Genomic DNA, 26209 nt, shown 5'->3' with positions numbered 1-26209 from the left:
TATGTGTGCATTTTTAATTCTTTCCTGTTCTGACTTATATGTTGGATTTTGTTTTGTTTGTGGAAAAGCTGAGAACATCAGGTAACTATTGGAAATAGCCCATTCTAGAGACTGTCCATTTTCTTCCTTCAGGAGTGAAGATGGATTTGATACCTTATGTATGACCTGTGACTTTCATTGAAACAATTTTTTACGAAGTTAATCTAGCTGAAGGATTTTGGCCTGGAACAGGGTGTTTATAGCTGCCAGCATAGCTGTGTGAGTTTGATTCCAGCTCACATACAAACATAAAAAAAGTTGATGATCACATGGTTTACTGTACCGAGAAGCACCCTCTTTTCCTGTGAAGCCCAACTCCTGTGCTCCTTTTCAGGGCAGTCTACTTTGTTCGGCACAAGGAATCCCGGCAGAGGTTTGCCATGAAGAAGATTAATAAGCAGAACCTCATCCTCCGAAACCAGATCCAGCAGGCTTTTGTGGAACGGGATATCCTGACTTTTGCAGAGAACCCCTTTGTGGTCAGCATGTACTGCTCCTTTGAAACAAGGCGCCACCTGTGCATGGTCATGGAATATGTGGAAGGTAAATCAGTCTGGGACAGAGAACATGACACCTGTACCCAGAAACTCCTCGCTCATTTGTGCAGCTGAAGCTGTCTGTATTGTTCAGCATGATGTATCCACCTAGAAACTGAAGCCAGGCAGTGAGATGGCTGTATTTCCAGCCATTGTGATAATTGCTTGGAAAGAGCCTGCTCTACTATAACAAAGGGGAAATTAGTGCTATTTGGGAAAAGGTTGTTGGTTTCCTTTTAAAATAGCATTCAGTTCTAATTATCTTCTCTCAATTGGTCATTAAACTTAGAATATAGGTGATAGGATTTTTCTTACTTATTTTTATCACACATCATAGAAGCATTCATTACAATCGATTACTCTGAAAGAATGAATTAAAAGTATATCCTTTCAGCACTCTCCCTCCTGGGAGCACACCCTCACCTTTCCCTTCTGCCTCCTCTTCCCCAACAGGCAGGCATCTCCTAAACTCTAAAGGTCCCCAGGAGACTTGCAACCAGGGGAGCAATGGGCAGTGGCAGCTCATCCTGGGCTAACCCCTTGAACCTGCCTCCAAGGCCCTTTTCTCTGACTTTCCAGTGAGCTGACAGCATCCCCACCTTGGCTCACTTCTGTCACTGTGCCTTTATTTCTCAGTGAGCCAGAGCAGCCCTGCCTGGGCTCTTCTGTTGCTTTTTCTGTCCTAAGCCTTTCCTTGTTTCGCTATCCCCAGCTTTTAATAAATGTGCTTTCAAAAACAAAGGTATATCCTTTGTGGTTTATGGTAGGAAATTAAAAATGAGTTGGGGAAAGGAGATATTTAAATGATTCAAGAAAATGTAGCCTTTTTTGTTTGTTTGTGGTCTACCTCTTAGGTGTTCCAAACAATCATATTTTCATCAATTTTACATGAAATTTTTGAATTTCTGAGTGTCTGCGACTTGTTGACCTAAACAGTCAATAAAATGAATTGATCAGCAAGGGCCAAAACAATTTTTAAAGCATCTATTTTAAACTATTGTAATTGTTTGAACAGAATCTCAAAACTATAAAACTGGAACAAACACTAAATATCATTTAGTTCAACCTATGTATTTTGCAGATGAGTGAACTGACATCCAAGGGCAGACTTACTAGATATTTAGTGGTAGATGTAAGACAAATGCCTATTTGCCTGATATTTACACCAGGCAGTTGTTCTTTTCACCACACCAGTACTTTGCTTTATTAACCTTTGTTGTGGTTATTTTCACAATCGACATTTATCATGTGTTTAATGTGTCTTGGCAGTATCCTTAAATCTTTGCATAAATTACCTCATTTAATCTTCATAATAATCCTAAAAGGAATGGCACTCTTATTATCCTGATATTAATGATGAAAGAACCAAGATGAGTTTCCCTAAGATCTCCCCACCTGTAACAGCCAGAGGCTAGGATTTGAACTCGGGCAGCCTGATTCTAAATTCTCACCATGTTGCTAAAATTATGCTAGCAGTTTTTCAAATTTCAGTTCTACATCAGAACCAAACTTGCTCTCTTCTGAATACTGCTTCTTAAATTAAGGACAAAATCTATATTTTCTGCACACCACATCTTAATCAGAAGCATGATAACTTAATACTCAGTTTCCACTTAAGTGTATGATATGCTATGTCTGTGGGCAAAGGCCATTCTGCTTTGAAATCCTGCAGTCAAAACCGATGGTCGTCTTCAGTCCTAGCTGATGCTATACCTGCTCCATCTTTTTTGTGTGTTTTACAGGGGGTGACTGTGCGACCTTAATGAAGAACATGGGTCCTCTCCCTGTTGATATGGCCAGGATGTACTTCGCTGAGACAGTCCTAGCCTTGGAATATCTGCATAATTACGGAATTGTGCACAGGGATTTGAAACCAGACAAGTATGTACACTGATGAAACCTGTCTTTCCTTTTTACAGAATGTAGAAGTTTTCTTAGGTCTATAAAACTATTTTCTTTTAATACTGTTTTACACATTTTAAAATCTTCCCACAGTGTGCCCAAATGAGTTATTTTAATACTATATATGGTAATCCTTTAAAGGCTGTGATGCTTATAATAATAGCTTATAGGAAATGAAAAAAAGGGATGATAATAAAGCCAAGGTTAGTTAATTTTTTCAAAACTCTTTGTTATGTAAGCTCTTGAATAGCTACATAAACTGACACTAGTTCTGGATGGTTTCTGTATTTGGTACTATACTTAGGTAATCCGTCCCTTCTGAAAAATGATGTGCTTGATATTATATTCTATTTTACTCATAATTTAATTTAAAAAATTTCAGTCTATGTAGAGTTCATTATGGTATCTGATTTGAGATACAGATAGATGATTTTTCTCCAAATGACTAGCTATTCATCTTGACACTGCTTATTCAATGTTTCATGCTTCCTCTACTAATTTGAAAAGCCTCTAAATGGGTTACATGTTAATATGTATACCTTTTATGAGTACAGCAAATTGTATGATAAGGTTAACTCAAGTTCATTCCAGAAAATTTGGGAAGTACGAAAAATATTTTTCTTTAAATATTTTTGGTAATGTACAACATTATCAAGCAAAGACAACTAATAAAATTTTAACATATTGCCTTTCAATACCTTTCCCCCAACTGTTTATTCCTTTAATTTTTAATTAATTAAAAGTTTGATTTTTCCCCTAAAATGAAAATTTTTAAAAAATTGTAAATTTATAAAGCTGTCAAATGTGAATTTGTTGTATGTAGACAAAATGTAGGTTTTGTCCTTAATGAGTGGAAATTTAAATTCAAGCCAAAAGTTGAAATCTTAAATAATTCTACATTTTCCTGTCCAAGTTTCTTATGTCTCATTTGAGTCACAGATGCGTTGCTTATCTTAGTTCCTGATGTGTGACATGCTATATTATCAGTAGCCCTTTCTCTTCTGTTCTCTTATTCTGAAAATAGATGTCAGAGTGCCACACTGGAATTTTCTAAGAGTTTCAGGTTGTAGATGACATTGTGTGTGGCTGCTTCAGCCCATACTAGCTGGGCCCGGGCGCTGGCCCTCCCTTGTGAATTGCACTCAGCTGCCAGATGGAAGTATTTGACATCTTCATGTGACTTTCTCTCTTCCCGGGCTGGGTTTCTAATAAAGCTGACACCTATATCCTAAATAGTTTTATAGTTGACAAGAGAGGAGGGAGAGAGCTAAAAAAAAAAAAGAAAGAAAGAAAAAACACCTGAGAATGAAATTCACAGTGAGCGTTGTAATATATATCCTTCTGCTTCATAGTTTGTTGGTCACCTCCATGGGGCACATAAAGCTGACAGATTTTGGATTATCCAAGGTGGGACTAATGAGCATGACTACCAATCTTTATGAGGGTCATATTGAGAAGGATGCTCGAGAATTCCTAGACAAACAGGTAAGCTTGCGTGCTGTTCGGTTCTGTAGAGAAATACCGAGTACGATATTGCCAGTGAATTTCAGATTGACTTGTGCAGGCCATCTTCACATTAGTACTGGGGTTTAGATGTCTGTGTAAGCCTTACATTTAATAAAGTGCAAATTGCCTCCATTTTTCTCCCTGGGCTTCCCTGAACTGTCCGTTCCTCCACCTTCCTCCCCTAATATTATGGTCTATTAGCAAGACAAACGACCTAATTGCACACAAGTGAGAATGTGAGAGAGACAAATGGAAAACTGTTTTTGTAAGGAATTCAGGAGTCTCAGTAGAGTACTCGAGAAACTCATGATGCATTGTACCATCACGGGTGCTAAAATCCGAGCCATGGCCCATTTCCCTTTACGCATGCCTCATTACCATGTGCCCACAATCTGTTCACTGTGAGGTTACTTAAGGTAAACACATCTCAACTGTCATGCTTTTATGAAGTAGCCAGGGTGTGAATATATTTGGGCCATACAAATGCTAAAACTATCTCTGAAAGTGACAGATAAAAAAGACAGGATTTTAAACTTAAGGATTACAAAAACATTTTTAATACTGTGAAATAAGTAGAACTACCAAACAGCGTCAAGTGATCGATTTGAAGTGACACATCACAAATAGTTTGACATTAGAGTAGAATTTTAAACTTCCTTTCTTTGGTATTTATATAATTAATGGCCTTTAGTAGTTGGGATACTGACTTAGACTCGCTGTTCTTAAATTCTTTGTCCATGTGGTTGCATGTGGTTGAGCAGGTGCACTCTAGGCAAGATAATTGATGTTTAGCCTGCTTGCTCATTTTAATTTGTATCTAATATTGCAATTATCCTACTATTGCAATCATCTTTTAGGTGTGTGGCACGCCTGAATACATCGCACCAGAAGTGATTCTGAGGCAGGGCTATGGGAAGCCCGTGGACTGGTGGGCCATGGGGATTATCCTCTATGAATTTCTGGTTGGATGCGTGCCATTCTTTGGGGACACTCCAGAAGAGCTATTTGGACAAGTCATCAGTGGTAAATATCATCAGGAATTATCTTTAAGCCACTGTTGGGAAGCAGCTATTTAATGTAATTTCATGAAGTTATCGCCGTATTTACTGCTTAAATGTTAACCTTTATCAAACAGTTTAGCCAACAAATTAAAAGAACTCACTCATCATAGCGCATAACTGACTTGCACAATACCAAGAGAGCAATATGGGTTGAAATTGATCTGAGGAAGTTTTGTTAACATGGAATTTGGAAGTGTACTGGCAATATAACCAATTTTTATGCTGTGCTTTTTCTGTAAAACAAATCAATGTGGGACTTGCAAATGAATTCATTGCCGTCCAACCTTCCTTTCCATAATAGCAAAGTTGCACCAGGGAAGAGAAGGTTAATGTGGGTAACATTTACATAAATGGAAAAATGGCTAAAGGCACAATGAAGAAATTAACAAAAGTGTAATAAATCCTAAAACAAATGTCTTCCAAATAATAAATAATGACAGTGGGAAGGAAGCAAATTTAATCCACAGATTGTTAATGATTTCATTGGTAGTTGTTATGGTGTAATGTTATTTTTGTAACAGCTGTTCATCTTTCATTTAAAATTCAATAACCTTTAGATCTTAACCTGCAAGCTGACCCTAACTATTGTTATGTAGCTTGTGGCAAAACGAGATGATAATTAAATAGCCTCTATTACTACTCTACCTGCTGTTTTTATAGATTTCCCCTAAGCATAGATCAGAAAGGCCTCCCTGTCTCAAAGTTGGTCAGTGATTACTGATATCTCCATCACCTATTTCTCGTCCATCCTGGGCTGTGCTTATGGGATCCAGCAGTGGAAGTAGGGAAAATTCATTCTGGAGCCCTCTAACCGCAGCATTATTTTCTGTCACTGACTTTGCAAGTCAGACATATTTGTAAACTTTAACAAAATAGATTTGTGAGTTGCCTGCAGTGAATAACCCTTTTATACAATATCTGAGCTGTTTATGGATTTATAACTAGGCTGTTTTCTGATATGCCAAGACCTAAATGGCAAGAGGAATCAACTGTTTAATTAACACAAGCAGCAAATGCTGGCTTTGTTCTCAGTGCCTTACGGCTCAGATGCATATTCATGTTTTACTTTCCAAATCAGATTTAAAGTGCAGGAGAGGAAGCTAGAGGCAGGCGCACACAGAAATAATTCATGTTTTTATTGCATTTCCATACACACAAGCAAGCACACCTATCTTCAGGCAAACTCCTTCAGAATGTAGAACATATTCTAATATTTATGACAGATTTTAAAGACTTCCATTACTATGATTACTTTGGGTTTTTTTTTCTTCAGGATTAGCATTTTGACCTTTCCTTTGTCTCTAGAAATAACTTTTTAAAAAGATTTTATTTATTTTTAGTGAGAGGGGATGGGAGGGAGAAAGAGAGGGAGTGAAACATTGATGTGAGAGAGGAACATCAGTGGGGTGTCTTCTCTATGTGCCCTGGCTGAGGACGGAACCTGCAGCCCAGGCATGTGCCCTGACTAGGAATTGAACCAGCAACCTTTTGCTTTGTGGGACAACACCCAGCACACTGAGCCACACCAGTCATGGCTAGAAATAGCTATTTTTTACAAAATTACTTTTTGCTTCTTGGAGCTGCAAAACTCTATGACTGAGGAAAATAGAGAAAGTCTTATTCAGCTGATCCCTGGATGGGTGACCACCTAAAACACAGATGTCTAGAATTTCCACTATGTCACGTCCTTTTAGTAACTAGAAAGATCAATTTGTTCAGAGCCAACTCTGCCAAAGAAAAATGAGTCAAAAAGGCAAATGATAGATACCGCTTATTGAAATAGTCTCTCCCTGCCTTGTTCAAGGCCATGCTATTCATGTCTTGTGAAATAGTGCTTCTAAAACTTGTGTGAGCCCAGGAATCAACTGAAGATCCTGTTGAAATGTATTTTCTGACTGGGGCCTAAAGTCTGCATTTCTAACCAGCTCCCAGGGGATGGCCGTGGTGTCAGGACATGGACCACCATTTGAGCAATAAAGTTGTCAACTACTTCCCTTCCTCCTAGATGAGATCAACTGGCCTGAAAAGGATGAGGCACCACCACCCGATGCCCAGGACCTGATCACCTTGCTTCTCCGGCAGAATCCTCTGGAGAGACTGGGGACAGGTTAGAGCACGTGCTTTACTTTTGCTAATGTGCAAGAAATAATGTCTGTGTAGGACACTCAGAGGTTTGTGTTTGTCTTTTTTTTTTTTTTTCGGCTTGGGAAACATTTGTTAATTGATGTAGAACATGACCACAAATCATAACAATAGTATTTTGGATGTTTTTTCTGGTTCAGAGCAGCATGCATACTAGGAACATTGGGTGGTGTTATTTGTTTGTTTTTGTTCTTTTTGTTGTGGGTTTGGATTATTTTTGTTTGTTTTGTTTTGCAAAGCAGAAATTATTAATTTGTTTCAGTAAATAAAATTTATCTGGAAGAAAACCTCAAGGGCCATATAACTCTTCTGTCCAGAAAAGTGTGCATCTTAAATAATTTGAAACAGAGGATTAGAAATGTGGAACTTTTTTGGAGGTGGTTGTGTGTTTTTTTTTTTTCATCGATATTCCCAGAAGGATTTGACCCAGCATGTTACTGTCTACAGGCTTTGAAATGGGTTATCAGTTCTTGAACCAGTCACTAGACATGAGTGCCCGGGGTGGAAGCCCACTGCCACTGTCACATCATGGTGACCAGCACCAAGGCCCGAGAAAGAGGACAGAAACTGTTGACTTTTAGGAGTAAGATAGTAGATTTGTTAGTTGCTGACTATTTTTCCTGACAGTTCTGCTATTGGTTTTTTATTTCTGCTTCTTCTTTTCCTTTCCTTCCTTGTATTCTGAATAGACAGACTTAGAGATCCCAAGATAAGAGTTCCAGCCTGCCCCACAATGTGGATTTATATAGACGGGACTAAATATTAAATATAAACATACAACACACACTGCAGACAGTATTCACAGTTTCTATCAGTAATGGTGATGGGTTGTTTACTGAGCTGTTTCATTCTACTTCATTTTAATTGAAACATCAGAAAATATGGAAGAAATGAGGCTCTCCTTTTATCCTAGACAAAAACCATTTGCAACAGCTCCAAATATTTATCTTACATTGTTCTCCACATTTGTCCACGGCTGCTCTAGTTGGAGAGTTCTGCTCTTGTTTAAGTATGGAATGCTATGCTGCTGGAGTTGATAATGATGCATTAAGACCCATGGGCCAAATCTTTGTTTTGTAAATAAAGATTTATTGAAACACAGCAATACCATGCATTCACATATTGTCTGTGGCTGCCTTCATGCTAGGCTGAGTAGTCGTGGCAAATGGTATGGCCCACAAAGCCTAAGATATTTACTGTTTGGCTCTTGACCAAAAAATCTTGCAGACTTTGATTTAGAGAATCAGAGTTTAAAATCAAGGCTTAATTGGGAAAACTGTTTGGAGTTGAGTCTCTTACTGGAGTCCCATGTGCCTCTTTGCCTTTTTCAGTGGATGAGTGTGCCTTGAACTAGAAAAGGCAGTATCAGCAGAAGGTAAGGGCCCAGACGTCGGAGTCAGATTGAGTGTAAATCTCAGCTGTGTGGCCACAGCGAGTTATTTCCCTTTCTGTGCCTTGTGTCCTCCTCTGTGAAATGCAGCACGTGGCAGCACCACCCCCTAGGATCATGCGAGGAGGAAAGGTCACCCACTCTGGCTCTTAGAATCAGGCATGACACTGCCACTGGTGGCATTGTCATTTTAATTTTCTGCAGGTATCATGTCATGCTTTCCCCTTTAGACAGGTGAGGTAAAGAAAAGGTGGCAGTACCCCTACCTTTGAGGCAATTGAACTCTGAACAGACCACTTTACGTTTCTCTCTAAATGGTTTTCCCCTTCTCTGAAGTGACTAGCAAACTTGTTACTTCCTGCCTTCTATGACTGCAGACAGATTTGCTTTATGGTTCAACACCTAAGAGTAGCTGTCAAAGAATTGGTGTGAAGGCTCTATGGGGTAGAGTTTTGAGGAGTGATTTTTACTCACTTGAGCCAAATACGAGAAGCAGTGGCATCTTAAGCTTGCCCTGCAACAGTACAAGGATCTATTTACATGTCCAAACCGACTGTCCTAGAGAAGTGTTGTCCTCAGGTATGACTAAAATTATATTGGAATCAGCCCACCATTTCTAAAGCGTCTTTTTCTCTTCTGTGTTCATGTGTCAGTTTGGAGAGTTTTCCCCCTTACCGTGCTGCCCGTTTCCCTCCTCTAAGAATACTTGGATTCCTGATGGGCTTGATTTAGTGAGATGGGGCCATGGCAATGGTCAGCACATTCATGCTTATGTTAATGTGCTGCAAGTCATCTGTCCGGACATTTTCTCCTTGACTGCTACTTTCAGTCTTTTCAGGTTTGACAGTTTGAGAAACAAATATGTAGCTCAGGCTCAGAAGAGACATTTGAAAAACCCTGCCCGAGCTCTTAGCGTGGTCAAGTGCTTGCCAAACAGGCAGGGCCAACGTGACAGGTCCCAGTAGGGCTCAGAATGAGGTTGAGAGTCCCGCAGGCCTGCCGTGCTGCTTCCAATGACAGCATTTTGGATTTAATGCATATTTAGCAACAAAATAATGCACCGTGAAAATGTGCGAATGCACAGTTGCCCGAGAGACTAGAGAGGCTGAGAAAAGGAGTGTGAAGAACATAATGGATGTTTAAGAAACTTCCATGAAAGGAGAGAAAAAACTCAAGGGAGAACATTAGTGCCAAAGCCTAACTTGCAATTTGGGAACTTGTACTTGAACTGGACTTTTGAACTTGCAGAGTATTGAGTGGCAGCCTGGCTCGTTGGACCTTAGAGCTGCTCAGATGTGACTGACTTCCACACCTGTACCGTGTGCTTTTCACCATGTGCTGGAGTACTTTCTTCGTTGCTCTGAGTCTCAGTTTTTTTGAACTGTGAAAGTGGGCACGTTATATACCTCACAGGGTTATTGTGAGGACTAAGTGCAAACAGGTTTGTCAGGGTGTCTAGTACATTAACCTAGTACATAATAGGAGCTCAAAGAGTAATCAGTTTTCCCTCTCTACCCGGTGAATTCTTATGCAAGCTGTCATTTATATGGTTCGTGTGTCTGGTGATTTGCATTTGGTTCATGATGCTATCGTCCTTTTTATACCAACAGTTTAGCCCACAGATCATTTTCCCCCAGTGTGTCCTTTTAATTTTTTTGTTCCCATCTTTGCAGAGGTGCATGAGAAACAAGACCCAGTGATAAGCAACCTTTTCTTAGTGGGGCACAAATGCCAAAGTGTGAGAAATGGGAGCTGGGTCAGCAGTTGGCTGGGACTCCTTGGGGAGGACCCATTTGTCATACAGTTGCACCAACTTGTGTTTCAAAGGGTGGCAGGCAGGGAAGTGAAGAACCAGACACTCTGGATATGGTTCAGAAGTGCTGTTTGAGCCTGTGGCTCTAACTGTGCTTTTCTGGGTCAAGCTAAGTGACCTCAGACTATCAGACCTGCCACTGGATGTGGCCCTGTGAGCAGCCACTGAAATGATGGTAATTGCAGCTCAACTCTTTGGACCTCAGTGTCATTGACACAACAGGCGAGTTGGATAGATAAATATTTAAGCCCTTTAACTTCTCTGAGAGAAGAGTGCTAGAAGAAGAAGTCACTGGCAGCTGCGTTTGGGGACATTGATTGGACTGGATGGGAGTTGGGATGTGTAGAGGATGGGAGTCAGGCTGTGCAAAAGCACCAGGTGAATGGCCTCAGGAGTCGGTTGTTCGGCTCAATTCTCCAGTATTGGCAGCTGTGAGTCCTTCTGCAAATCAGTACAAGGAAGATGGCGGGGTATGATCTGAAGTAAAAAAAAAAATGCTCTCCCTCATAAGGTGTATGGCATTACGCCTTACGATGAATGTGAGCGTTTTCAGACAGACCTCACTCGGCCCTCTGAACCTTACTTGCTGGGGGATCAGGGTCCAGTATGCTCTGTTGCTTATTCTTACTTCCCCACCCAAAAATGGAATCAATAATGCCTACTCTGTGGGTTACTTTCAATGATTTATTAAAGGAAACACAGCACCTCTAGCATCCAGTGCAATACTTGTCAGCCTTCAAATGACAACTGCTAATACTGTCACTTGAAGCCATCGTCACCAGTGTCAGACTTCAGAGTTGTACTGTGAACACGCAGAGTGCCTGGGTAGGATCCCGGATAAAGGTTCTAATCAGATGCTTTGTAGCGAAGAATCTATTCTCCCTTTCCTGGGGTGACTTTTCTCCTCTGCCCTTTTCTCTCCACTTCATTGTTTTCAGAACTCGAATTTCCCCTGCCTGGGTTTAGAGCTCTGACCTGTGCCGTGGGCTGGAGGAGACTGCTGGGAACAGAGCCACATTCAAACCACACAGACAGCTTCCCCACTCCAAGCTCCACGCCCATTTTTCATTCAGCTTCCATTTCTCATTCTATTCCCTTTGCGGCCTGCTGAGGACAGGATGGGAAGCATGGGTCACAGCTGCATTAAAGAGGCATTTATATCACACCTGGAGGGGCATCTCCTGGCAGGGAAGCTGATTAGAACCTGGTATTAGTCTTGGGAGAAAGCTGTCTCTTCTGGTGGTTTTTCAGGGTTGATTCTGCCATATCTCCCTTATCAACGGTGTGTGCGTTTGTGTCCGGGCTGTGGCCTGGATTTTAGAATGTGCACCTTCTTCTCTTTACATGGGGCATAGTGTAATATCACTCTTTAAAACCATGAACTGAATTAAAAACGTTATATCACTGAATTGTACTATTGTGCTGAGTTGGCAGAAAGAAGCCTAAAACTTTGTGACTGATTTTTTATTCCGTACATTATAAATCTGTCACAGGTTTGGCCATTTCTTAGTTAAGAATCTGTAATCCACAGAATCTAATTCCTACCTATGTTAATGAGCAGCCCAATAAAATTGAGTGGTAACCACTATATACTATTTAGGAAAAACGTCTTTATTAGCCCAACCTCCAAGGGAAATATTTCTGTAAATGGAATTTGGCCTTGTTAGATTCCTTTGGGTGTATAATGAGCGAGTGTGCTTTGGACCAACTCACTGCGTCCATGTCCCCAGGTTTTGCATAATGGGATTTTAAGGGGCCACATCATTAACCTCTGAAAAATGGAAGAAGCCCTGGAAAAATGAACAGTGAAGCACTGTGTCATAGCAACTGCCTTTAGCAAAATCAAATCTGCTGATAAATTATGGGAGAAATTTGGGGGTGTTTCACTTGTAGAATGAAAAAGTGAGATGTCCATGACATCGTTATTTCTGTTGATTTATTGGGTTCATAAAAGACGATTGTTTACCTTTACTTGGAGGATAGTTTAACGTTTTCCCCTCTGTTCTCACCACCCCTCTTCCTGGTGCCCAGGTGGTGCATATGAAGTCAAACAGCACCGATTCTTCCGTTTTTTGGACTGGAACAGTTTGCTGAGACAGAAGGCAGAATTTATTCCCCAACTGGAATCCGAAGATGACACAAGTTATTTTGATAGTACGTGCATTATCTGACATAAAACATTGCAGAAAATTATGTCTACCTTTCATAGAATCTTCCAGTCTAGAACCTATGAGTTGGTTTTTTTTTTAAAGATTTTTCTTTATTTTCAGAGAGAGGGGAAGGGAAGGAGGAAGAGAGGGAGAGAAACATCAATGTGTGGTTGCCTCTCATGCATCCACTACTGAGGACCTGGCCTGCAACCCAGGCATGGGCCCTGACTGGGAATTGAACTTGTGACCCTTTGTTTCACAGTCTGGTATTCAATCCACTGAGCCACTACAGCCAGGGCTAGAACCTATGAGTTCTTAATCATAATGTTGCTCTGATAACAGAAACTAATAATTAAAATAATGAAATTAAAAACTGAAATTCTGAGTAATTGGAACTGTTCCCAAACATTTCTCTGTAGCTCGGTCAGAGAAATATCATCATATGGAGACTGAGGAAGAAGATGACACCAATGATGAAGACTTTAACGTGGAAATAAGGCAGTTTTCCTCGTGTTCACATAGGTTCTCAAAGGTAAGTGAAATATGACCTAGACATATGGGGGCTCTTTGAGGGGCTCTGCCACTGGCCAGGTGGTTGGTACCCCTAAACAGCTGGACACAATTATAAAAACCACCTACAGTATTTGGGAGCTTGGGATCCCTGTACTTAAAATTCCTTCTTGTTTAGGAAAGGTGGCCCTACATCTTGATAATCCAGAGTCCCTTCCCCTCAGGAGGATATTTCTCTGTGTTATCTTCTATAGAGTCCTATATTTTTTCTTGGAGACACAGACTTGCTACTCCTGTATCTTTGGAGTACATTACAGCTACATATATGCTGCCTTTGCCCTGCATGCCCAGGCTGCAGAGGCACCTACCCCGGTTTTTTTCATGGTGTAAGGAAGAATGTCAGGCTCAGTGTGTGCAGAGCCTTCTCCTAATATTATGTGGATTCCAACACAAGGAACCAGGCTCAGGCCTTGACATAAGCTCAGACCATTGGGCATAGTTGATTGTGGAATTTGAAAGTCTGGAAGCCAATAATAGAAAATGTAAGTTATATTAAAGAGGCAGTAGGAAGTGAAGCTAGAATTTTGGGCATGGTAGAAAATAATAAAATTGATGTTTGAGAAAGATGCTGCTTTTTCACCCATACTGGAAAGATGAAAACAAACAATCAAAACAAAGAAAGCTGGTGTTCGTGAGACAGGGCAGCAGGGCCCTGGGAAGGTGGAGATGAACCTTGAAGGCACCCTGCCTCCCTTGGCCATTTTCAGTAGCTACGCACTTGCCGTTGCCATGGCACTTCCTATGATTGCTGTTTGGCTCTTCTGTAGTGTTGACTGTACCTTTCTCTGAGTGACTACCTGGGATGCATGTGCAAACTGGCTAGCATAGCTCTCCCTGTTTATAGAAGGGATGTGAGGAGGTAGGGATTTCCCTGGAGGGTGTGGTGGCATGTGCCCTGGAGCCAGGGCCTGAGTGTGGACATCACCGAGTGCTGGTTTTCCCCAGCACCTGTGGTCTGGCCTAGAAACGCTGGCCCCTAAACTCTTTTTCCTCCATGCTGCCTCATGTTCTTCAGCTAGTTTCCTGCCAACCCTAGTAGATTTAGGTGGTCTGAGGGCCGTATTCCTGAGAGCCGCAAAAGGCTGGGTCGGGCTGTAGGAAATGCTTCCTGGGCTGGGCTCTCAGCTTCCTGGTCCCCCTTCCATCTTTCCTGTGGGGCAGCAGAGCCCTTCAGAAATCCCAGTATCAATGTACAAAGCTGCCTCTGTGTGTGTGTATAATTTATAAGCCAAACTGATGCCTCTGACTCACAACCAAATATGGACTGCAGGTCACCTCCCTCCCTGCCCCCGCCCCGCCACACACACATCTGAAACAGGTAATTTATTCTTCTCTTCGCACTCAATTCCAATTCATTTTCTCCTTCCCACCGCTAACTGGTGGCCATTAAATCTTTTTCTGACTTTCTTTTTCTGATTGACTTCATGGTTAAAAAGTAATCTAAGATGTGCATTGATCCCCAGGCCTAGAAACCCCAACACCACTATAGATTTTGTTTGCAGTTACCAAGTTCATTACAAGATATGGTGAGAGAGAGGTGAGTACCTAGCTTCCCACTCCGAAAGAAAAAAAAATTATACATTGACCACTCATTTCAGGACTCAAGTACACAGCATTGGAAAGTACCTTCTGGACTCAGTCCCAGTTCAAACCTTAGTCATACTGTCAGGCTTTTCTCCCAAGATTTGGATGTTTTCCCTGACAGACACCTCCAGGAAAATATCAACAAGCACCGACTCTTTGCATTCCAGGTTTTCAGCAGCAGAGATCCTATAACTCAGAACCCAGGAGAGGAGAAGGAAGACCCCGCGGACAAAACCAAAAGCACAACTCTGCCATCCACGGAGACACTGAGCTGGAGTTCGGAATATTCTGAAATGTATGTGAAATGCCTGTTTAGAAGTATAAGCAGGAGCTCTTGGAGCAGTGGTTCTTAGACCTGAGTGCTCATCCGAGTTGCCAGGAGGGCCCGTAAAAACACAGGGTGCGAGGCCATTCTCAGGGTGTCTGATCCTCAGATCTGGGATGGGGGCTGAGAGTGTGACTCTCTGCCCAGTTCCCAGGCGATGCTGATCTGTGGGTCTGCACACCACACTTAAAAGAACCACTGCACTAGACACGTCTTGGTCAAGCTTAACTAAGCTCCATTTTTGCATGGTTTCTTATAAAATTCACCCTGAGCAGTTTCCTGGTATGTATGTACACATGACCTTGTTTTTGTGTTCCATTAAGGCAACAGTTATCCACATCCAACTCTTCCGATACTGAAAGCAACAGACATAAACTCGGTTCTGGCCTGCTTCCCAAGCTGGCTGTTTCAGCAGAGGCAGAAGCCACTCCCTGCCCCGGAGACCTCCGTGAGGAACCAGAAAAGCCGGCCCTGCCTCCTGCTGAGTGTGCTCAGGAGGAGCCCGAGGTCACCACCCCAGCCAGCACCATCAGCAGCTCCACCCTGTCAGGTAAGCCCTGGATGTGGTACCTGCCACCCAGACATGATCCCAGGAGTGGCCGTGGATGCTGAGTCCTGGGGCTGGCCTAGCCAGGTGTGGATGATGATATTTTATGCTACTAGACTCCAACTTCTTAGGCTTGGGGGATGAGCTCCTAAAAACTAAGATCAGATGTCTCAGACCCCTCCTGAGTGCATGGCCATGCAGCAAACCCATTCTTGCTTCAAGTTGACCCGAGAGCCCGCCTTAGCTTTCACAGCTGGGTTTCGGTGGGATCCTGTGGTGACAGTGGGAACACACTAAGGGGACACGTTCTCTGTTGTGGGTGCGAAGGCGTGTCTTGTGGAGTTGCCGCTAACTCAGAGTTAGGAGTAAGGGACAACATCAAATAGTCGTATGGTCAACATTCCCCTCAAAAACGTTTTAAATCACCTGTAAGGTATAGCAGAAAGCCAGTTTTCCCTCTTGTGTTGAAATAGGTGGTCGACGTCAGTTGGTTTTTGTTAAGGGACCAAACCAAATAGTAATAACCTCTCTACACTAGACTCTCGGCGAGTGCAGCAAGGCGCTTACCACAGTGGTTTTCTCAGACATCTTCCTTCCATCTGGGACTGAGGGGAGAGTCAGAAACACCAGCACAGTTCAGACGGTGTTTTCTGTGCCTGTGACACAAGTCCAGTGTCGACCAAAGTACCCTTCCCAGTCCCTGGGTGCCTGGAGCAAGAAACTCCTGAGACAGCTTTGATTGTTTGAGAGGCAGCCAAGGGGCTTGGGCCTTTTCTGTGGGAACATTTTGTAACGTTATTTTGGTGTGAAGTAACCTTCCTGACAACAGGAATGGTGCCTTCATGGGTTTTTTTAAATGCTCAGTGTATCACAGATACTTGCTGGCCCTTAATAATGGAGGTGTCCTCATTAGGTCATCAGCCTTTCACGTCCCTCAGAGCAAGCCCTTAAAGTATTTAAAATATTATTTGGTTTATAAAAATTGTATGCACAGCATAAATCCTTCTACAGAGCAATGTGCATTTATGCTTTAAAAAAATAAAACATTGATATGGCTTAGGGTTGCTATAAGTGTTTTCTTTAAGCCATGTTCAATATGTTATCGATAACCATGAATATTCCAAGATGGTTCATGAACATTTTTTAAACTAAATATTCATAGTGTACAACTTTCAAAAATCATTTTAAGACAACAAATTTCGTAGGCCAGGTTTACTTGAGCCTCATTAAGCAGCTTGGTTCACACTTACCTGACAGGGGAGACGCCACGCTCACAAGCGTAGTTTTCGGGGCGAGGCTTATGCATTGCACTCCAGATGTGCTGACCCCTGCGATTTCCCAAGCATGGGAAACTCGGCTGCATCATTCATGGTAGTGGCAGACTGTGTTGGTGCTCTTCCCTGGGGGAAAAAAAGTTTCTAGCAAGGAGACTTGACTTGGGGTGGTGAACACACAATGTAATATACAGGTAATGAATTATAGAATCATACACCTGAATTCAATATAACTTGATTAACCAACATCATCACAGTAAATTCAGTAGGAAGGCCTGGTTCTTTGGAGGAGCTTCATATATACTTATAGTTCATCATGGGGGAAACGAGTGTTGTTGTTTTTTTCCTTTTTTCTCTTCACCTCAGTTCTGTCTCCATTAGGATAATTCATTCCATTTGGCCAAACTCTATAAAGCCAACATACTGGCAATGTAGAAGTAGTGGAGAAGCAACATAGTAATCTTGGATCCCTGACCATTTTTAGTTCATCTTGGTAATCAAATCAAATGCAGATACCTCAGTATTTTATACTTCCATTTACTAAGTTCTCTATGTGTTTCTTAGTTTCTTACTTCAAATGAAATATATTTACCTCCATTTAAAATTTATTCTTAATATGGTGAACTGTTGGTGGTCTCTTAGCCTCTTTAGCCTACTCACTGTCAGAAAGGTAGGAGGTAAAGGGAGGGGGATGGTGTCCAAGCATTTGATAGATGACTTTCATAATTAAAAAAAAATCTGCCTAGGTCCTGCCATGCATTTTGATTAATAGATTTAAACCACCTTTCTTTCTGGCTCCCCCACACGCTCACTAAAAATAACCAAAGACCTCGGGGGCTGCGCAGAATGGAGACGTGCGGATTTGCTCCTAGCCAAGGGTAATTAAGGAATCTGAAAGCCGTGACTGTAGTAAAATTAAAGTTGTTGATTTTTATATTGCTCCACCATCAAAAAGAAAGAACCCTTGACATTTCCAGAACATTAAGGTGACATTATCCACCGCTGGTAGAAAAGAAGTGTGTGCTTATGTGCAGTGCTACGGAATGAGACGGCAGAGGCAGGGGAGAGATGGAAAAAGAGAACACTATATATTCACAGCCTGGCATTCAGGGAAGTACAGCTTTATACCCACTTCTCTTTTTTCACGACTAAATTGTATTTGAAAAAGGGAAGAGTAAAAGTCATGAAGTCTTAGGCACAGTGCTCAATTGCATCCAACAAATTATTCATTGTAAAGAGATTCAGCTTCTCGTTTTATAGTTGTCAGTGATCTTACCCAAACCAAATTAGAAGGGAGAAGGGAATGTGTAACTTACCCAGAAGTAAGCTTAAGGTTTCTGAGGTGAGATTTTTGATTTGTGAAGCAGTTTTTATCAAGTCCTTCAGCAACAGATCTTTCTTTGGAATGAGTGGAATAGGTGTGCTGTTCAGCGAGACTGAGTTGGGCATACAGAAAGATTGTTGGTATTTGCCTTAAGATTGTCTTCCTCTGCAGGCAAGATAGGCGTCACTTGGAAGCCTGTGAATCTATTCCCACACACACAGCACAGTAGATGGCCATGAGCTGCGCTGCGCCCAGCCCCTCTCTCCCAGATCACAGGCTTCCCTGAGCTTGGACCCCCACCTGGAGTCTGCGCCACCTCCCGTGACCTAGGGCCAGGCTCCAGCTGTGCAGTCGAGTGGTGCATGTATAGCACTGTGACAGAAATGTTAGTTAAGTCTAATTAAGCCTAACTCTTTCCAAGGCAAAGAATGTCATATGGTCAGCACTTTAAAATGTGCTGGCTGGTCTTTCAAAGGATCATTTATAATGCTATTAAATTCTCTGTATAGATTATGTATCTTATGGTGATGATAGTGTAGATGATAAAGTACAGGCTTACAGCATTTAGAAGTAAAAATGAAATAAGCATTTTTTTTGAAAGAACAGATTTAGTATCTGTGGTTTTAAAAAGAAAGAAAAAAATCCCTGCTAGCCTGTGGAAGAAAGAGTAGTAGAAACCAACAGGGGCTATTCAGGTTTTCTCCAGGGAACTCAACATGTTTCTCTGCTCAGAACTTTCTACTTTGGGACTGTGCGGCACCAGCCAACATCAGTGACTTCGTTTCTGCATCCTCCCACATGGGTATATTCTCTTATGATCCTCTGCTGAAGGAAGTCCTAATTTTTTAACAAAAAAAAAATAACTTCCAGTTTACATTAAAAGTTAACATTAAAAATAAGGCAGGGCTGGCTTGGAGGGGAAGGGATCGTCCTCTCACTGGTCCAGTATCTTTAGGGCAGATGAGTATGTAATGACACACTGTGTAGATTAAAGCCAGGAAGATGTAGTGAGCCGCTGAGTGACTAGCCATTACCACCCTTTGTCTTGTCCTGTGGAATGTACAAGGAGCTTAGAGTGAAAGGTGTGACAAGTCAAAGGGGACACTTTGGGTACTTTTCTGCAAGTTACGTACCTAAGCCTAGTGTGAGGCATGTACTAGGAAGATGGTAGGAGATGACACAGGCTTATGTCAACATGGAGTGGTTAAATGATGTCTGTAGATCAAAAAGCAATATTAACAGCATTCCTAGTGATGAGGGTTGTTACCAGGGGGTAGTACACCATAGACAGTCATGTTGTTCATAAGACAGTGTTTGCTTCATGGCATGGTGGAGCAGGGGGAGAGTTGTCTGTACAAGTGTTGTAAAATACACATTCTAGAAAGTGATTACTCTAGTCAAATGGAGTCATTGATTAAAAATTAGCAGACTTAGTATACAAGTAGAAGACACCTGAATGGACACCTCTTTCAACTTTCCTCCTCCACGTCACTTTCTCAAATGAGTCGTGTATTTTTGATGTTTGCTGACACCGTCGGATCAAGAGCCATGGGGGAGTGTGTTTCCCAGTGTTTGTCCTTCCTTCTCTCTTTTACCCTTTTCCCACTTCTCCTACCCCCTCATTTTCTTGAACGTGTTTATCCCTTCTTCTTTGAACAGTTGGCAGTTTTTCAGAGCACTTGGATCAGATAAATGGACGGAGCGAGTGTGTGGACAGTACAGATAACTCCTCAAAGCCATCCAGTGAACCCGCTTCTCACATGGCTCGACAGCGCTTAGAAAGCACAGAAAAAAAGAAAATCTCGGGGAAAGTCACAAAGTCCCTTTCTGCCAGTGCCCTGTCCCTCATGATCCCAGGAGGTAGAGAGATATCTACTTGCATGAAACTGTGTGGTTTGTGCATGTGGCCTGTCCCCTCTGCAGTTTGGAAGGCTTGTTGAGGTCCAAGATTGCTTGAAACAACAAGGAAGGGGTCCCCGCCCAGCTCTCCAGAGCTTTTCCCTGCGGGAACCCCCAGCTCCCAGGGAGCTCGTGTGCCTCATTTCCTTTCGCTTCTTTCTGCATCAGGAGATGAGGCAGCCTTCCTTCCCACAAAGCCGTATTTCTTTTGTTTTCTTTCCTTTTCTTTTCTCCCCCTTCAAAGTGAAGTCATATATTTCCCTCCTGAATAATTTTTCTTCCCTACACTGTGTATCGTTTATATACTTACAGAGCTGTTCATGACATCTGCGTTGGAAAGCTAAGTATAGTTTTTCTCATCTAATTAATGAGGAAATAGACACAGAAAACATAAGTTTTTATTTCTGGGGATGTAGAGAGTCACAGCACTGGAATTTTAAGTTTTCCCAGCCCTGTCTGTTGAGCTATGCTTCCTCCTACTGGTAGTCAAGTCATTTTCTGACCTATATTAGAAAACTGGGCTTAATTATGATTTTGTTGAATCACAGTATTTTTCCACAACCTGGTTTTGCCTCTAGTCATCACTAAGTCTGTAGTAATGCCACTGGCAGAGATGAAATACACACCCTTGTGGTGGTTGTGGCTTATCGCTCAAGTGATGGCATTAGAATGGAACTGGCCATTGAATTATATTGCAGATGATTTGCATTTGGAAGAACCCAGACCATTATAAAAGCATAGTTTACATTTTTGAAATTTCAAATTTGGACAGAAGGAAACTGGATATAAACAAGTGCTTATTTAGGGGTAGCACTCTGCCATATTCTGCTTCCAGGAGGCATCCCATTTAGCACCATAAAACAAACCCCATCTCCCTAGTGTAAGTGACTGTTCCTGCCCGAAGGCAAGGGCCCCAGGGCAGCTGTATCGGGAAGGTAAGTGCACCTTGTGGTCTAGTCCATCTTTCAAGCTGGTAAGAAAGCCCACACCTTGGTAGAGTGGGGCAGTTATTCAGTCTGGGGAGAAAAACTATCACAAGGTAACCAGGGCCTGGCTTTTCAGCAATTTGGATCTGTGTGTCCACCCTGTCCTCCTCTTGCTTGCATGCTTTGAAGTTGTTTGCCCACCAGTGTATGGCTTTTCACCTGGCCTCTTGATTAGACAGAAAGTGGCCAGCAAAAGAGCACTAAGATGCCACATGAGGTCGGAGAGTGACGGGGCAGGAATGGTGACACATGTAGCTCATTGTTAAAGAGCATATGGACACTTTCCACTTGCTGTGGCCACGTGGCTGCTCACCACACTGGTGATTCCACAGTGCTGGCATTTCGGAACCTGGCTCTGCCTCAGCTCACACTGAAACCTCATCATCTCTTGTAGATTACTCTTGTTCTCAAACGCACACACACAATTTCACATGACCAGTGAAAAGCTGTTTATATTCACATAGCTGGAACGTTGATACGAATGACAAATTAAAAGGTATTTGCTTATAAAACAAGCAAAACCGAGTTAAGAATTGGTGTTCTGGAATGTGAACTGAGTTCCTCTTAAAATTTCTGTATTTCACCAGCATTATCCTTTCAAAAACCTTATTAGAAATACAGGTAATATATGAAGAGAATCACTTGTAACCATAGTAATAGGGAGTGATTCTTTTATAAAGAAATTGCCATTTTAGAGCCTTCTTGGTCCAATTTTTTAAATAAGCAGTAGTTCAATAGTAATGTAAAAGGCAGCTGGTAAATTGAAACTCTTTTTTGGTCATGGGTGTTTGAAAAGGACTGTGTTAAAGTTGTTAAGGGCACGATTTGGAGCCTGGGACTCTTTTCCCACAGTCCATACACTGTTCTATGTGGGAGTGGACTCGAAATTCATGTGGCTATGGTTGGTTTCTTTAATTAAGATAAAATGCATTAAATAATCTCATAGCCTCATAGTAGCTAAGTTTTGTGTGTGTTTTAATTAGCAGAGAGAACTAAGAAGTATAACTTCAGATTATTAAATGAAAGCTAATTAAAATAGAGACACTTTTGAAGTTTCCTTGACAGGCTTCTATTTTGAAATTCATACCATTTACCAATAGAAATATTTTTATATTATTTCTTCCTTATTTTTTTATTAGACCTGAATTAATTCGTTTGGCTGCCATGTTCCCAACCCCAGCAGGGCTGACACGGTGAGGGCTGGCTGCATGCACGCCGGCGTGACTGGGGTCGGTTCTGACGACTGGCTTCTGTATTGCAGATATGCTCACTGTGTCTCCCCTGGGAAGTCCAATGTCGCCTCACTCCCTGTCCTCGGACCCTTCTTCTTCACGGGACTCCTCCCCCAGCCGAGACTCCTCAGCGGCCTCTGCCAGTCCCCATCAGCCCGTGGTCATCCACAGTTCGGGGAAGAACTACGGTTTCACCATCCGAGCCATCCGGGTGTACGTGGGCGACAGTGACATCTACACGGTGCACCACATCGTTTGGGTAAGCCTCTCATCCTCGCTGCTTTTCATCCCCCACCAAACTTGGAAAGGGATGAGTTGGCTGAGACAGAGTTTAGAGCAAATGTACTTTCTTTGGAGCAGGCATTTGGGGCCCGTTCCATTTTCTGTTAGTGCTCTTTCCCTTTCTCTCTATGGTAGAATTGAATGTAGCAAAAACTAATCCTTTCTCATAGTTCCATCCCGGTTTCACATTTGATTGCTCACTCTTTGCCTCAAGCTGGTAGAAAGAGTCAGAGACGGTCCTATTTCTATCCTTCCTTAGTCTTTTTTTTTCACTTGCTTTCTTTTAAAAAACTACCTTCTCAAATCACCTAAATTTTTTGTTTGTTTGTTTTGAGGAATCATAGGAATTATCCTGTATTAGGATGATGACAATAGAAATAGTAAACATGGGCCAACACCGCAGGCCTTGCGAGTCGACCCTGCATGGGGAGGGCAGGGGAGGCTGGGAGGGCCTGTTCAAGGTGGCCCAGGCCCTGGCCAGGTGGCTCAGCTGGTTAGAGTGCCATCCCAATGCAGCAAGGCTGTGGGTTTGATTCCCCAGTCAGGGCACATACATGAATCATGCAATAAATGCATAAGTACATGGAACAAGTTGATGTCTCTCTACCCTCTGTAAAATGAAGAAAAAAAAAAGAAATAGTAAACATGCCCTTTTGATTTCCTCTTAGGAGCTTAGGGTCATTTGCTAGTTAACTCAGAATGGGCTGCCACTAGAAACAGCAGGCATTAGGGTTGCCATTTGTTTGCTTACAAATATATCCTCCTCTCTTGGACTTTAGAATGTGGAAGAAGGAAGTCCAGCATGCCAGGCAGGACTGAAGGCGGGGGATCTGATCACACACATCAATGGAGAACCAGTGCATGGCCTCGTCCACACGGAAGTCATAGAGCTCTTACTAAAGGTATTGTCTCTTTTATGTCCTGACCACACAGCTGAGGCCTGGAGCCAGAGGAGCTGGTACCACAAATTCTATGCCTGTGTTCTAGAGTCATCTCTGGCACACCAGTCTCATCACTGAGAACGTGCTCAGTAGTCTCAGGTTTACTGTTAAAGGCAAAAATAAGACTTCTCTGATTTTATATCAAAAACATATCCTGATGTCTGCAGAATCACTTCCTAATTTAATTTTGCTTCTTGCTGTAACTTACAAATAATAAGAGTTCTTGTTGTATGTGCTTCACAAAGGAAAATCTTTTTGGAAGTCAACTAAAGGTGATTGTCTTCAGGAATTTAGGAGGTTTTATTCTAGTATAGTAGAAGACAAAGTGGTATTAAACTGTGGATCTGATCTGAAAGTTTAGTCTGAGAGTTGGATCTCCTTGGGAAGATGGGATGGTAAACATAAAGACGTGTACAGTAAACTATTAAAGTAGGCGATAATGAAAGAAGGGGTTCTGGCAATCATTAACCTTCCACCATACAAATGGCTTTTGATAGAGATTAACTTCTATTTGAAACATAAGCAGAATAAAGCCTAGGGAGTAAGAAGATCACAGGAAGCGTGAAAACAGTAGAAAGAGAGAATCTTACACTGATCCTCTCAGTTTTGAAGTTATTTGCTTTACCTCCTGCTCATCCTAGAATATAAAGTTATAACTCCAAATATGGATCTGAGTAACACAAATAAAGATGAATTTGAGCTTGATATTACTTTTTTTTCCAGGAAAAGAAAGACTACTTTTTTCTGAGATTAGAAACACAGTGTCTCTGGTGGGAGGACTGTCCTACGAATCAGTAGATTTGGGGGTGACCTCTCGCTCCGTGAGCCCTGGAAGGGGCTACCGGACACAGAGGAGTGAGTCCAAGCTTAGTTAACCAGAGGCCTGTGGAGAGACCAAGCACATGCTCATATGTCATTTAAATAACGTGCATGCAGACCATTTCTAGAGCACTGGCTCGGATGCAGGCACCCTAGTAGACATCACTAACGTGGGGATGGAGGTATAGTCCTTGCCCTCAAGAAGTATGGAAGGTGTAGAAGCTGTATAAACAGATAAAACACCACCAGCTTAATTATCCAGAGCTGTAGCAGAGGGAGGAATTCCACACTTTTGGAGAAGACATGCAGTGCATGGGAAGAAGCATCACAGGGAAATGATGTTTAATTGGAACTTCAAAGAAAATGGGCAATTCAGGAGGTGCTGCAAGGAAGTGAGTGTGTAAAGCCTTTTGAAAGTAGTTCAGTTAAGTGACTTTTTTCTTTCCTTCTCTGTCATTCCCCCATCCAACACTCTAAGAGAGTCCTCCAAAGATTCCAAGTCTGGCCTAGGTTCTGAGAGTAGTAATAGCAAGTATGTTCTAAGGTCCAGTGTGAAGTAGCAGACTGTAGAAAAGTTCTTGCCATTGATTAATTCACAGCTTTAATGAGATTTTGGCCTTGGGCTGGGGAGGGGTGTGCTGTCATCCATACTCATAGGCTGTTCCTCTAACTGTAGACAGTTTTCTCATAAATGCATGCTACTGATCACCAGACAGCTGGGGCTGAATGTCAAGAGAACATTGCTGAGCTATATAATAGGCAGGGGTGGAAATCAGCTTATGGTCACACCACACACATAGCAAACCTGCTGGCAGTACTGCGGGAGAGATGCAGAATTACAATGAAAACTCCTCACATAATCCCAGCGTTTACCCAGATCCTGGTGGATAGGTGGGTACTCAGTAGGTGTTCGTGGAGTTGAGGTGAGTGATGGGGTTTTCCTTTGCTTACTGTCCAAAAGCTATCGTGGGAGGAGCCAGGTGCCACACAACTCCTTGTGTCTTGACTCTTGTCTTGCTGTACATGCCATTTAGTTTGGTAATAAAAGCCTTAAGATGCATGGACTTAGTTAACACTTTTGCAATATGGCTACTGAGTAGAAATGTGCCACTTCTGGCAGCTCCCTGGATATAGGTTCACTCACCATCTATCTGTGGTAATATTGTTTGTCCAGCTGGCATGGAACAACTCCCTCTGAGTGTCCAAGAAATGGGGGGCAGAGAACAGTTGCTGAGTTTGAGATCCTGTAGCTGTGAGATCCCTTGACATGACCCCAGAACTCTCCAAGACAAAATTCAAGGAGACACACAAAGACTCATGTGTCTGACTAGCCGCTGCCCTTAAGTGCCCAGGGGTGCCCCATTGCTGGCTCACAGACAGACCCTTTGTAAGGGTTTGCAGGGTTTGTTTGTTTGTCTTGTGGGAGGAGAGTTTGTCCCTCTTTCTATTATATCTAATGTATGAGCCTCTCCAGTGGGTTAGGGACGGCAAAGGTAGGCAGACAGAGGTGCTGTCTGTTTGCACAAAGCTCCTTGAGCTTTTCTAGGAGCTCACTTTGACCCTTCAATTTGGTAAGATATCTGTGTTTTTATACATGTGCTTCTCTTAGGTGTTGTCAGTCCTACTAGATCTTTGCCTTGTCTTGGCATCAGCAGTTAAAGGAAGGTCGAAGGGATTTTTCTCATTCTTTACAACAGCACCATGTTATATGCAGCCTAGCTCCTGCCACAGCATATCTGTATATCATCTCATACCTCTGCTCTGAAAATCAGAAGAAATAGTAAACTGAAATATATATCTTTAGAAAATAGGCATTTATTTTACTGAGACCTGGTTGACCCTTTTCATCATTTATTTTACAAAGTATTCTAATATGATTCTGTATTT

At 42.2% G+C, this 26209-nt stretch overlaps 1 protein-coding gene and 1 non-coding gene across 8 annotated transcripts in view; both read left to right on the top strand.

Annotated features, from left to right (window-relative positions):
* The window catches only part of MAST4 (microtubule associated serine/threonine kinase family member 4), a 527976-nt gene that overhangs the window by 484885 nt on the left and 16882 nt on the right, over positions 1–26209 (top strand). For 4 of the 7 annotated variants that reach the window (XM_045848312.1, XM_045848311.1, XM_045848310.1 and 1 more), the window contains 12 exons: positions 374–582; positions 2318–2456; positions 3830–3962; positions 4841–5006; positions 7050–7151; positions 12421–12543; positions 12959–13071; positions 14861–14988; positions 15342–15568; positions 19823–20023; positions 22310–22539; positions 23342–23464. In XM_045848312.1, coding sequence (XP_045704268.1) covers positions 374–582; positions 2318–2456; positions 3830–3962; positions 4841–5006; positions 7050–7151; positions 12421–12543; positions 12959–13071; positions 14861–14988; positions 15342–15568; positions 19823–20023; positions 22310–22539; positions 23342–23464 — 1894 coding nt within the window. The remainder of the gene's footprint in view (positions 1–373; positions 583–2317; positions 2457–3829; positions 3963–4840; positions 5007–7049; positions 7152–12420; positions 12544–12958; positions 13072–14860; positions 14989–15341; positions 15569–19822; positions 20024–22309; positions 22540–23341; positions 23465–26209) is intronic. The other 3 variants (XM_045848314.1, XM_045848313.1, XM_045848316.1) reach the window with 1 other exon arrangement.
* Positions 16808–16968, top strand: LOC123825045. Its single transcript, XR_006786826.1, has one exon. It is a non-coding gene; the product is annotated as a U1 spliceosomal RNA (small nuclear RNA).

The sequence above is a fragment of the Phyllostomus hastatus genome, unplaced genomic scaffold (assembly GCF_019186645.2).
Source record: "Phyllostomus hastatus isolate PE091 unplaced genomic scaffold, TTU_PhHast_1.1 phas_contig_58, whole genome shotgun sequence".
Taxonomy (NCBI): domain Eukaryota; kingdom Metazoa; phylum Chordata; class Mammalia; order Chiroptera; family Phyllostomidae; genus Phyllostomus; species Phyllostomus hastatus.
The sequence above is the reverse complement of the archived record's forward strand: the minus strand, read 5'-3'. Positions and strand labels throughout refer to the sequence as shown.